The 14464-nt window shown below is 31.4% G+C and overlaps 1 protein-coding gene and 1 long non-coding RNA gene across 2 annotated transcripts; one reads left to right on the plus strand and one right to left on the minus strand.

The window, feature by feature from the left end:
* The first annotated feature begins 1258 nt into the window (after window positions 1–1258).
* Window positions 1259–2501, plus strand: LOC141717456 (uncharacterized). The gene is made up of 2 exons (XR_012573654.1): window positions 1259–1975; window positions 2071–2501. It is a non-coding gene; the product is annotated as an uncharacterized LOC141717456 (long non-coding RNA).
* A 296-nt stretch (window positions 2502–2797) lies between these two features.
* Window positions 2798–4783, minus strand: LOC141717455 (shikimate O-hydroxycinnamoyltransferase-like). The gene is made up of 2 exons (XM_074519529.1): window positions 4313–4783; window positions 2798–3825 (listed from the first exon to the last, which is right to left on the minus strand). The coding sequence occupies exons 1-2, from the start codon at window positions 4718–4720 to the stop codon at window positions 2938–2940; spliced, it is 1296 nt and encodes a 431-aa protein (XP_074375630.1). The 5' UTR covers window positions 4721–4783; the 3' UTR covers window positions 2798–2937.
* Between the last annotated feature and the right edge of the window lie 9681 nt (window positions 4784–14464).

Here is a 14464-nt window from a genome sequence, read left to right on the forward strand (position 1 = left end):
CACGCAATTAAAGCATCTTGTTTACTTGTCATGACTCATGTGTTTAATCAGAAATGTAGTTTTATATTAATTTGCTTAGCAGAATAAAGCATAGCCTTAAGATAATCTTGTTTTAGGGCCTCAAAATTTGCACGACAATTCTTCCAAAAGCACATATTTGTGAAAGAATCTTATTCCATTAGTTAGCTGGAGCAGAGCACTCATTTGGAATCCTTTCGAAAAAGAAATTACAACACCAAAAAAAAATTAAAATTTGGAGCTTTCTTCTTGTCTCTACACTACAGAGTTAGAACGCAGATTTTGAATTCTAGTTTCTTCTCCTTTTTAATACTCGGTCTGTCCCAATGAATTCTTAACATTTGAAACAAAGTATTCGACCGTATTTTAATGCTATATTTATTATAAATACATAAATTATTTTAAAAACTTTTTTCGTTGGAATAAAAATTAAATGTTGAAATTTTTATTCAAAAAAAAATCTTAAAAATAAGTTATGGAGTTATACAAGATAAGAGTCTTAAAATGCGTGTCGAACTATTCATTTTAAATGTTAAGAATCTATCGGAACGGAGGGAGGAGCTTTTTTGAGCTCAAAAGGATGAAAAATAAAAATCCGTCCATTTAGATTAGGGATGAAAAACCAAAATACCCATCATTTGGGGAAAAATGTCCAAAATGCCAATTGGCGAGACTGTACGCCCAAAATAACTCACGTGAGGGATGCATATTAATTATTTCAATTTTTTATAAAGATTACGCATGTGGTACATGCGTATTTACTTTTTGTATTTTAGTGAATACGCATGTTTCATATGCGTGTTCTTCTTAAATCAAAAAGTGAATACGCATGTGGAACATGCGTACTCTTTATTAAAATTTGAAAGGTTGACTACGCATCCATGAAATGCATATTTCGGGGTATTTTGGGCGATTCGCGCGCATCTCTATATTTTGGGCAGTTGAATGTGAAAAATTATGTATCTTGGACATTCTTTGTTAGATCAGTCGTACCTAAATAATTTATCGGCGATTTTTAAAACTAGACGCGACTCAAACTAAAGAATTACGCGTTTTTTGACTCAGTCGGGACTTTAGTCTATGATAACCCGTCTGAGTAATTACCTCGCATTCTCAGCAAGATTGTATGCCAAATTCATGGAAATGTCACACCACCTGCATTAGGATTTGAAGTACACATTTGAAACAAAAAGTATGCTAGATATCCTACACCTATTATTCAACTCTAAAGTGTGCTAAAACCTCTTACCTATGCCTATAATTCTTTGAACTAGTATATTGTAGTAGTATATTAGTGTAGCATATTATCTTCTACAATTAAATTATAATGAATCATTGACAACTTTTTCTCAAAAATAATTCCATTTTGATCTGCTGTGTTGCTTCCAAATTGGCCCTTTGACAACTGACGTGCCCACACCAAAGCCTAAAGAGTCTTGTATCTCACTCGTGTTTGTTTGTTAAATAGTATAAGAACTTGTTGAGGCCTTTTTCTACAATCTTAAGATTTCAGACGGACTGATTACTTAACATGGTATCAGAGCTCCCACCATTCAAGTCCTCTCACCCCCATTTATTAAATTTAAATATTTGTTGTTGGTATTGATATTAGTTTCGGTTGTATTTGTGGGGCCTTCCTTTGCAATCTTAAAGTCTTAGACGGACTGATTACTTAACATTTGTTATAGAGTAGGTGTGTTTTAGCCAATGGTGTAGCATCTTTGCTAAAAATCAAGTGAAATTATATACTATAAGTAGGGTGAAAACTGAAAACAAAGACCTGGTAAAAACAGAGTCTTATAATTAGCTAGCTGCAACTGAAGTTGCAGAAAAATGAAGAGTGGGATGATCAGATGTTTATTGATCATCGCATTATGTGTTCAACTTCTCATCGTAACGAGCTTTGCTATCGAGAAGAAGCTGCTGACATCCGTGAAGAAGAATCTTGATGATCATGGTAAGTCCTAAAGTGTTTGTTAAACATTTATGACACTGGTCTATTTTAAGGAGTTTTAGCTAAGATTCCAGAGATTCAATTAATTTCTTGTGCAGAAGTAACGACTACAGTCGCGGAGATTAATCCAACAGAAGAGCATGGCAGTACAGCAAGAGTGGATCATGAGGTAAAGGACATGATTGTTGTCTCAAAAAAGTCTCAAGGAAAGAAAGGCTCTGGTGGTGGTAACAATGTTGTTCGCGATCCTTCAGGGAAGAAAAAAAATAATGCTGTGTCTAAGCTGCCTCAGACTATGTCTTTTTATATCTCAGTCTGCTTGTTTCTTGCTCTGTCTTTCTGATCATGGTCAAAGATTTATCGCGTGGAGTGGGATAACTTAGGCTAGCTTTGAATAATGTATGTTAGGCTTTCTTGCTTCATCTCTTTATTTTACTAGTTGATTTGATTTGCCCTAATTCAGTTGTCCAACAGTTGAACAGTTCTGTTTTGAGTTTGCATCCAATAAAATTTCAGGCATTGAAGAGTAGAGAGTAGAGAGTGTTCTTATCTGCTTTTTGCACATTTCTCATCTTTGTTCCTGCTTCAGATTGTAATTCAGTAAGAATTGAGATACCAGGTAGTCGAATACCGTCAGGATCTCCCTTCTGTAGATTTGGTGCTGATGAACAGACCACCACAATTCTATGTTTGCAGTTTTGCTAGTAAACTGTATCCAACTTTCATCAACATTCATATTTACTAATTGAGTAATTGGTGATACTAGTTATCGATAGACTATAGTTCTTACAGAAGATAAGAAATGTGACAGAAGGATGATAAGGGTAGAAAGAATTTGTGGTTTAGTACCAATATTAGCAATTTTCTTTAGTAGCAAATGTTAAAGAGTATAAGATCTTGTTCGGGCCTTCCTCTATCACCTTAAGGTTTTAGACGGACTAGTAACTTAACAACAAAGATGTTTCTTAAATGTCATATAACAATTTGCTAAAGAGCTTCATGTGCTCTGCTTGCAAAGAAATGGCCACCGATAAGCTTCCATCATTAGAAGGACTTGGCAACACGAAACTTAAACCTTCATAAGCAATTCCGCCAGGTCCCATGAATATTGGCCTTCCCCATCCAAAATCAGCGTCGTGTATAGGCAATCTAGCCCAGCTAGTAATTCCAAGGTTGGGGCACTTGAAAGAATGTGCCCCGCGAACAAGTGCTTTAAGATCAGGCTGCAATTCCAGGTAATCAAGCGCTGACCTTAGATAATCGTTGTCCATCCGTGCCAATGCATCATGAATTCTACTAGCGCTATACCACAGTGGCTTTGATATGAGATCACCTGCTGCAGCTATAGGCGTGGTAGTGAAAATTACATTGCCAAAGTAACCTGGTGGGAGTGGAGGCAGTAACCTCAACCTTCCATCAGTTGCAATGAACAGCTTGCTTTCTTGATCATCAGCAAGTCCGCGGGCTTTACACACAGTCCGCCACATGTGTCCTGCCAGCATTTCATAGGAGCTATAAGCCACTGTGTTTCCATCTTCCTTGGACTTGGCTTTGAGAGCATTGAGCTGTTCTCGAGTAATTTTAAAGATTGAGACGGATGTTTCAGGAATAATTGTCGAATCAGGGTTGGACTTCATGGAAGGAGGGGGCTGGTATTCAATGTGGGGAAATGCAGGTTGAGGCGGCTCACGAGCACGGAGGAGGGTGCGGTCTATGAATGGTGCGAGGGTGAGGTCAAGACCGCGAGCCATATCGGACCATGTGTTGATGAAATGGAGTCCAGAGGCTCCATCTGCAGCATGGTGTTGCATACCAACACCTAGTGAGACTCCACCACATTTGAAAAAGGTTATCTGCAGTCATAGAAAACAATTTAAGGAGGTTACTACTTTAAAGATTATTACTTAATCGAGGTTCAACTGTAACTAATTTTGGACGCAACAAAACAAATTACAATCAGACAACAAGAATCAAATCTAACATCTGACAATTCTAAGAATGTAATAGTTAGATTAAACAGTAATAGTTACATAAACTTTCTCGAATCAAGGAAATCCATTCTTCGGATATTGCATCCTATTAGGAGAATCGAAAATGTATCTTTTGATAAAAAAAATGAAGGATGATTTACGGAATGAGGTTCATTTTAAGACACTGATCAACCCAACCATAAACATGTACATGCAATTCGTGAGATCTTAGTCTAGTGGCGAAGACTGAGGTCCTGTGTACGATAGGTCACATGTTCGATTTTCCTCTCCCTTTTATTATTTATAACGCCCTTGTGGTTATAAATAAGGATATACGAAGTGTCATTCTAAAATAACAATTGAAACTCACCTGCAAAACCAACAACGAATACGATGATATCCCAAGTGAATAATCAACCGTCGGAATCAGTTGGCGGAGCTCTAACGTGGGAGCAAAGTCATCAAAATCATCCACTACACCGTCAGACTCAGCCTCAACAAAGAGCACGCCTTCTCCATTACAATCAATCTCGACGCGCCCATCATCGTCTCTTTTTAATCGCCCAGCCATGGGATAAAAAGGAACCAAAGCTCTACTCAATGCATCCTTGAGTACTTTTGTGTCAAAAAAGTTGTCACTGCCATTTGGCCTGTAAAAATACACGCTAGGTGTGTGAAAATTCGGTACGACAAGGTCTACGTTAGCATTCCAGAGACTCCGTCGTGGCGTGGCCTCGGCCGGAGGCACTAACGTTGATTCTTTCACGGTGATCTTCATTGGTAAGTAAAGGTGGTGAGGTGAAAGTGTTTGAAGTTTGTTTGAGCTAAAGACTGTGTAACAAGGAGAATATTTATAGAGCGTATTTGTATACAAAAAATTTATACCAAATGACGTGACAATTAACGTGAAATGTTTTAATTGTACTTTGATGTGAAAAACTCACCACATGTCATGTCATTATGTGCAAAAATTTTGTACACAATCAAACATTTTCCTTATATAGCTGGCAAAAAAAAAGTAATGTCAGTTAACCCAAAATTTCTAAAAAAAAAATTATAAAATTATGTGTCATGACATATGTTGTAATTTAATTCATGTACGCATATAAATATACGTGTTATTTCATATTATTTTGAGAAAAAATATCATTTATAAAATATTGGAGAAAAAAATTGTAACAATATTTGGACGCTCTGACATTTTTTAAAATAATTATTGAAATAGTATAATAAGATTAATGAGGAAAGTCGTATTTGGGTGGCTATCTTTCTATAAATGAATTTCATAGCGAAATGAAATATTAAATGAATTGAAAAATGAAAGGTGCGGAGCAGTCACCAACCACCGCACATTGGTGAATGGTGAATCAATATTAATTAAATAAACGTCCCAACTACTAACTCAAAAGTATCAAAATCAATCATAATAGCTCAATGGAAATGAAAATGAAGGCTTATCTCGTTAGCATTTAACTAGTAAATAAAGCCGCGCTTCGCGGCGGCGTGTATTTTTTTTTTTAAATTTTGGTATGATTTATTATTATAATTTAGATAAAAAATAATTTGATCCGCCCTCCCGTCAAATATAATACTAATTAGAAAATGCATGCTTTATATATACAACCTTTTCTATTTCGAATATCCTTGGTTAGTATAAAATCGAAAACTTAATTTTATATAAACATGAATGTGTTTTCTAGTTCGAATAGGTTGACACTTAAACTCTCGCATCTCATCTTTATTAAATTATATTACATTTTTGTATATTTCCAAACTACTATTATTTGATTATACGGGTATTTTTAGACCTATAATTTGTTAACAAAATGATCTGAACCCCTCTTATTTATAAATAATGATACCTTTTCTTTAAAATCCGAAGTCGTCTCCTTTATAAATTAATTAGAATACACACGACTTTTACTCGAATACATGAATATTATAAGAAAAGAGATCGATGACTTGTACATTAATTTCATTCGTGCATAGTATTTTTTAAGCCACTAACTCTATTATATTTTATCGCCTTTGACTTTTCACATATCAGGATCTTTTTATCTCATGAGATATTAATATGAATTTATATTACAATTTTGAATAAAAAGTGATTTGAGGTGGCCGGTCTTCCGTCAAGCACAAACTGACCAAGAATTGCTTGTTTTCAGTATATAAATTGTTTACTTTGAATATCATTATCTAATATAAAATCAAAAACCTAATTTTAACAAATATGATTGTGTTTTTTAATCTAATACGTTGACACTTAATCTCTCGCATTTCATACTTGTTAAATAATAATATATTTTTCTTTAAAAATCCAAACTATTCTCATTTAATTGCGCGTATTTTAGAGATTGATTTAAAAATGATCCCAACCCCTTTTGTTTGTAAATAATTATCCTTTTCTTTTTAAAATTTAAACTTTTGTCCTTTATCTAAGATACATGTGAATTTAACTTTTATATTTATACATGAATTATAAAAAGGAGATATTCGGGACTTATACATTAATTTCATCGGGTGCATAATATTTATAAGCCGCTAAATTTAATCTATTCTACCGCCTTCAACTTTTCACATATCAATATCTACCACAATTTAAATAAAAATTAATTTTAGTCGCCCTCCTGTTAAGCACAATACTGATCAAAAATTGCCTATTTCGAATAGATAACTTTATCTAACTCGAATATTCTTATCTAGTATAAAATTGAAAATTTAATTTTATAGAAATATGTATGTGTTTTCTAGTTCGAATATGATGCCACCTAAATTTTCGCATCTCATATTTCTTAAAAAGTAATACATTTTTTTTATAAATCCAAACTACTCTTTTTAGATTATACGTGTACTTTTATACTTATTTTTAAAAAAAAATAATTCGAATCCCTCTTGTTTATCAATTCAATAATAAAATTTACACAGTATTTTTAAATATAATCGAAATTGAACAAACAGTTAATATATCATTATTCAATCTTTGTTATGACTCAACTATCTTGAGCAATTGACCGTAGATGATAAAAGCCTTTTAAAAAATATTAGGGGCGGTTGCTCAAGAGGAGAGATTATGAATCAGTTTTGAAGTATTACTATTATATTAAGCCATGATTTACGTTGTCTTTATAATATCTTTTATATTTTAAGAAAATTTTTAAAGAAAAAAAATCTGAAAAAAATTATAATATCATAAAAATTAATAATCACGTTAATTTGAAACTCAATTAAGTAATAAACAATAAAACAAAAACTTAATCATAATAATATTTTTTATAATCCCACTATTATGCAGAAAATATATTTTTAATATCGATAAAATAATATTTTTTTCATGGATCAAGTTTATTATGTTAAAGAGTTTTAACGGTACTGTACAATTTAGATATGCATATACAATTAGAAAACATACTTTCAAAAAGAACAATAAAAAATTAAGGTTCATCCTGAAAATCTCGTGCAGCTTTGGAACATTAGTTCTAGAATATTAATTCAAGGAAACATGTCCATTGTCCTGCGTATTTCAGAAAAGAAGTTAACCATTGCATATTAATTATTCACGTGGATCGATTAGAAATTATAGAAGTTTAAAAATGTATATACTTTTTCGCTTATTTCTACCTTTTTTATTTATTTTTTAAGAGTTGGCGTGAGACCCTTGTTCGTTGGTGTTTTTATCAATTAGGTCAATTTTTGTAAAATTGATATCGGGTGACACCTTGTATAGATGATAATTTTATCGATTTGATTCATAGTTATATGTAGATTTGTTTGGCTTTATTTTTTTAGGAAGGATGAAATTTTATTTCAGCATCTGCTATGACAGAATATTTTAGCAACAAAATTTTAGGCGACAACTATTATACATAATATATACAAATTGTGACACTTATGTTATTTAAAATTAAATGTAAAATTTGTCCAATTCTCGGAGAGTTATAAAAAAGATGAAAATGTTAATTTAATATTTTAGACAGACTTATTGAAGCACATAACCTTATAGTTCAGCAAATTTAATATAATTATTATTTTATGTTATTTTAGCCATTTTAGCTAATATCATTGAAAATGCTCTAACTTATATATTTTGCATATAAAACATTTAGGATAATAATTAAATTAATAAATCTATAAAGAATAGATTCGCCTTTTATTTACTTATGAAAAATAGAACGACCTTTAAAATTCTGGATATCCTAGGAACCGAAAATATTATCAAAGTTATCCTTGACGTTCTCTAGGATGGTGGCCCTAAATGTCATTTTTGGGTTAAAAATAGTATAAAATATCACTTCTGAAAATAATAGCCCAAAATGTCAATTCATAACGACACTTAGTTAAACGTTTTGATATAATGGTACTTCGTGTACCGTTTTGTTTTTTTTAATTTTTTTTACTTTTAGCAAGTAAAACGGTACACTAAACACCGTTAAGTCTATTCCTCTTTTTTTTTTAAGTTAGATGTGAGATGGTGTTATGTTTTGGAATCCAAAACACTACATCATGTATCGCTTTGACCCCAAAACATCAATTTATCTAATGTTTTATACATATAATTTTTTTAATAAAAATTATTTTTAATCTCAAATAAAAAATTATTAATTCCTAAAATACTAAAAAAAAATATTTAAATTATTTCTAAAAATCAATAGGGGATTGGTGAACACTAAAATATTAAAAATTATCAAAATTAAGTTAAACTTTTAAATTTAAAATTGTTTAATTTAAAATTTACATTTTTGGCCCTAAACCCTAGATTAAATTAGGGTTTAGGCTATAGGGTTTAGGGCCTTAAATCGGTATAATATTTATTAATTTTTTTTTAATATTTCTAAAACCCAAAAGGGGATTGGTGAAACCTAAATATTAAAAATTGTTAAATTTCGGTATAATTTTAAATTTTAAAAATATTAAATAAAAAGAAATACCGAAAAACGTAAGATTAAATGATGTTTTCGGACCACTAAATAATACAACAAAAACAACTTAAATAACAAAAAGAAAAAAACATAAAATGTTAGTTCATCTACCGTTTTACCATTAAAATGTAAAAAAAAAGTAGCAAAACGGTATTTCGTATACTGTTTTGTCCTGTTCTCAAAATATTACACGATACCCCGTTATAAATTGACATTTTGGGCCATAATTCTGAAAAGTGACAATTTGGGCATTTTTTACTAAAATAATGACATTTTGGTCTATCTCTCGTTCTCTACACCGTGAGCTTAATAAACTACAAAATTTTTAAAGAAAACACTGTTAGCAGCAGTTAAATTTCAACCGCAAAATATTCAATGTGATAATAGAAAAACTTAAATTAAAGAAAACTTGTTTTATTACAAACTCCTAAAAACAAATTGGAAGATAATTAAAATCAAATTACATGTAAAAAAACTTATGGATAAGAGATATATGAATATAAGATGTGCAATATTCATATGTAATATGGATGTTAATGAATATATAATATAAAATTAAACAGAAAAACACATCAAATATATGGATTCACCTCAGGCTAAAGCGTTAGCTTGCGTCTTTGTTTACCGGCTGGAAGGTCGAAACGGGAGAATTTTCTCATCAAGAGTCCTACGAAAGTAAATTGATTTTACTGTAAGGATTGACTTGTCTCTGATTTTTACAGGAGGTATATGTATCCTATTGAATATGGATTTGAACTCTAATTCTCTATTAATTTTAATATATGTTAATAAACATTTTAGTTGTTAATATTTAAAAAAAATTAAATTCTAACAAATTAAGAGAATTAAATTAATATGATCTGCATGCCTGCACCTATGCATATAGTGTTCACCCCTGCTGCGTTCACCTTTTTTATTTTTAATATAAATTCTAACTATTTTGCTCAATAAATTCGAACACCTATTTTATATATATAATATTTTTAAAGAATACAACTTTTTTCGAACTATTCTCTTCTATAAATTCGAATATTTTTTCGACTTCAGATATATTAACACAACAATTTTTTATTACTTTTAAGCATTTAAAATTCTAAAGCTCTAAAAAAAAGAAAAATCGAATGAGACGATGTAGAGCGTCGCCTAATCCGATGCATATCCTCCCTTTCGCAATCCGAATATTAAGAAATTGTAGGACAAAATCATAATTGTGAAGAAATTATTTGCAAAACAATTATAAACCATAAATCATTACAATTTTACAAATTAAAGCGATTTGTGCACTTTTTTTTTATCTCATGCCATTAAACTCTTTAACTATATATTTAGAAATTTATTGTCCGGAAAATTATCCTACTTAAGTTATCAAAAGTACACAATACAAAATATACACCATAACTAAAGATAAGAATCTACTTGCACATGAATCCACCCACATCGAAGTACAACTACTGAACATGCCCCAGGAAACTGCCATCCAAGTTGGCAACCATATGAAACCAATAAAAAAAACCCTTAGTCTCATATTGAGTATAGCCCCGGCAAAAATACTACTCCCTCCGTCCCTCCCAATTGTTATCGTTTCTGGGAGAGTGTCCGGCACGCATTTTAAGATGAATAAAAAGTATAGTTCTATAACTTTTTTTAAAAATTTTCTTTTTCTGAATAAAAATAGAATATTTAAACTTTTATTCAGGAAAATAAAATTTTTTAAAAAAAGTTATAGAACTATACTTTTTCTTCATCTTAAAATGTGTGCCGGACACTCTCCCAGAAACGATAACAATTGGGAGGGACGGAGGGAGTACCAAATTAACATATAAAAATCACCAAGAATTGAGAAACTAAAATCTTAAAATATTAGAATGAAAACCGATAGAAGTATATACTAAAAATTAGAATGTAATACATACACATCCAGTCATCCATGCATGCTCCTGCTTCTCTTTTTATTTTTCTTACTCATCTTGCACTCTTACTGGTCTAAATCGGCAATCAAAAAAATATCTTAGAAATAAGTATTATTATATAAAAATTACGCACATGCAACATTCATGAATGCTAAATCACATATATATGGATGCTAGATGATTAAATTGGCGAATATATATCAACCAATTTTTTTTTGAAATAATAATCACCGTACTTGATACTTTGGGCTTGAGAATCATTATATTTATATATATAGGTTGCAGTCGCAGAGTATAAATGTATTTAGAATCCTCGTGGAAAAGTAACTCTTGTCCTTCATAAATTCTAATATCTATAGTACTTCTAGGACCTTAAAAGATATTTTTTATTTTTAATATTTAAAATTTTAAAACTCTATAAAAATTAGAAAAATAGATTCAGACAATATTAGAGCGCCACATAAACTCCCGCGTATCCTCCTTTATATATATATATATATTGAAGTATCTATTTTTTTTAAACCCGTTTAAAAATCGATAATCAGACGTAATCGATTTAACTGTGAATTTAGAATTAGTTTGAATCGAGAATTAATCAGAATAAAAATCGAACGTATTTTAATATTAAAATATTGTTTAATATACTATTATGATTATTTATTAACAAATATATATTTATTATATCATAAATTTTATAATTATTCATATCTAAATAGATATAGCATTTTAATTGTAATAATTTACTATATATAATATAATAAAGAAAAACTTATAAGAATAAATCGAATAAATTGAATTAGTTATGCCCCTTGTAGAAGATTAATCGGAGATTAATCAATTAAATCGAGGATTTTTAAAATACTGATCTTGTTAGCCGCATACCCTATCACCGAATTCCGTCATACATATAATGATGGGTCTGATTGTCTTTAATGCTGCAGAGTTCGAAAATGGAGAGAATAGATAAGAGAAGAGTAGAGAAGAGAAGAGAAAAGACAATTCTAAAATTTTCCTTCATAGGCGTGCTTCCGAGTTTCTTGGCGAGAGAAGGGAAATAATCGGGAAAGAAAATTTCCTATAATTTTTTCCTGAAACTTTCTTTCTAAAAATGGGAAGATTTGAAAAGATCCTCTCACATTATCTTTTTTTTCTTGGTCATTTTCTCTCATTTTTTACACAAACTCGATAGTACAGGACTGATTTGTTTTTTTTACTATTTCTTTTATTTTCTCTTCTTCTCCCATCTCTCCTAAAAAATCTCTAGAGCACAGCATAAAATTCAGGTAATTCACTTGATTTACAAAAATTCATAAGAATATACCAAGCTATATTAATTTAAAATTAAAAATCACATGAATACACCAATCTTTATATAGAGAGAAGATTAAAAATATACATATTCTAATTCTTTATATGGATAGAAGATTTGAAATACTAGTAAAGCAGTTACGAGTAGACCTGGCCAATTGGGCGATCCGTGCGTGCCGGGCCGGGCCGCACACGGGTTGAGCACTTGGAATGTCAACACTGAACCGGCCTGTTTAAGAACGAACCGGGCTCGGGCCGGGTTTGAACCGACGAAATTGGACTCGTAACCGGTACACGAATAATCGTGAGTTAACGGGTTGTGTGTGCCTGTGCGGGTTGTTAACGGGTTGTGCGGGCTGTACATTTCAGTTGCTATATGTTACCTGATAAAAGACAAAAAACAAAAACAACACACACACAGACACAAAACCCACCTCCCCTGTTCTTTCATATCTCCCTCACTCAATCTCTCTCTCTCACCCTCCCTGCAGTCTCTCTCGCAATCTCTATCTCTCCCTCTCGTTTTTTTCTCATCTCTCTTTTTCCCCTCTTCCTCCTCCTCGTTTCTCTCCCCTGTTTCCGGTAATTTCTTTTTCCAGCCGCCGTTTTGTTCTGGTTGTTTGGCTTCAGTTTGTTCTTGATTGGTTGTATATGTATATGCATAGTTATGTGTGTATTGTGTGTTTATTGTATTGTGTGTGTGTGAGAGTTTATTCCATATTTCCACTTCAATTCAAGTTGTTGCAGGAGCAAACCCACGGGCCTGTGCGGGTTGTGCAATCGGTGCAGGTCGCGAGTTGTGTACGTGTGGGCCGGTCATTAGATTCGTAATCGGCTCATATATTTCAACGAATTGTTCGGGCTTGAACCGACCCGGTTCGGGCCGAATAATTACGGGTTTCCGTACGAGCCGGTCCCGAACAGGCGGTTCAAACCCGCACATTTGGCCGGCTCTAGTTACGAGTGAAATTCAAAATCATGTGGAAGTAGTAGGATGTGCTTACCAAACAAAAAGTTGGTACGATACTGACCTAAAAGTCTTCGTCTCCTCGCAATATCACATACATCACTCGCGTCTCATTGTCATCGCCGAAAATGTTTGACCCCTTTTTATTTTCTTAAACTTGCAATCTGAAACCTAAGAAAATACAAATAACATTGATCAGCTATTTTAAACATACGTTTTGAGAACCATCACACAAAATTATAATATACTTTTAAAAGGAGATGATATGTGGTAAAAAAATTATTTCTTCTTTTTCATTCATTTCTTTATCATTTTCTTTTTGAGAGGTACTCTCAATTCTCTACGTTTCAAAAATAATAAAGTTTTATAATATACAAATCAACTACAATCACTTATATCCACTACTTTATTTCACTTTACTCATTATATACATAAAAAATTGGTATGTCCCGTTAATTTACCAACTTTTCTTACTTTTTTAATAAATTATATTTTTTCTTCACTTTCATGTCACAACTCATATGTATATAATTCGATTGGAGGGCGGGAGTAGTGCTTTCAAATTCATATGTAGCACAAAAACCGTACAAAAATAAAAGAAGAAGAAAGTCAAACATTTGACCTTTCAGATTACGAAAATATTATTACAATATATGGGAATCTCACTTTCACCTTTGCATAATTATGAGAATCTAGTTTTCTTACCGGTGCAAGTCACAGACTAGTTTTATTTATAAAAGAATTACTATTTTTTGTGTACTTTTACGATATTTGCGTGTTATTTCATACCATATTGTGTGATTCATGTTAGAAACATCACTGTAACGATGAACATCCTTAAATTTATATTGTGTCGCGAATGTAAAGTTTAAAGTGCACTATTACCATTAAAAATAATGGTTTTCTATCAAGTCTCGATGATTTTTTCAACTGCAGATACCAAAAATATTATAATGTTTAGATGTCATGTTTATCAAAATATGGGGGCAAAATAATAAATTTTTTTACACGGCCGAACTCGAATTTCAAATTAATCGGCTCATAAGGTTCACGAGTCTTATCGAGCCGATATTATTTTTTAATAAATATATTTTTATCTATTTAATATTTTATAAATTTATTAGAATCGAATTCGAGTATAACTTATCATATTTCGAGTTTTTGTCAATATTTGGTGAAATTGATTCAAGTTTTTGAGCTGAACTTGAGGCTACCGGACTATTTACGACCCGAGTTTCATGCTTGATTTAAGTTTTAGTTTGAAAATAAATTTTGTTAACTATTAATTATATTATGTTATTAATTATATAATTAAAAAATCAAAAATTAATTAATGAAATTAATAATGAACCGACTTATTATAACAAAGTTGGTTTCGGAAATATTTACAAAATTAACTTGTCAGGATATTATTTGCTAAA

The sequence above is a fragment of the Apium graveolens genome, chromosome 4 (assembly GCF_009905375.1).
Source record: "Apium graveolens cultivar Ventura chromosome 4, ASM990537v1, whole genome shotgun sequence".
Taxonomy (NCBI): Eukaryota; Viridiplantae; Streptophyta; class Magnoliopsida; order Apiales; family Apiaceae; genus Apium; species Apium graveolens.

What these genes read in the sequence shown, in the direction of transcription:
- LOC141717455 (XM_074519529.1), bottom strand. Translation starts at nt 4,720, where the DNA reads ATGAAGATCACCGTGAAAGAATCAACGTTAGTGCCTCCGGCCGAGGCC. An exon ending in ATTCGTTGTTGGTTTTGCAG is followed by an intron (nt 3,826 to 4,312) that starts GTGAGTTTCAAT and finishes CTATGACTGCAG; the next exon opens with ATAACCTTTTTCAAATGTGG.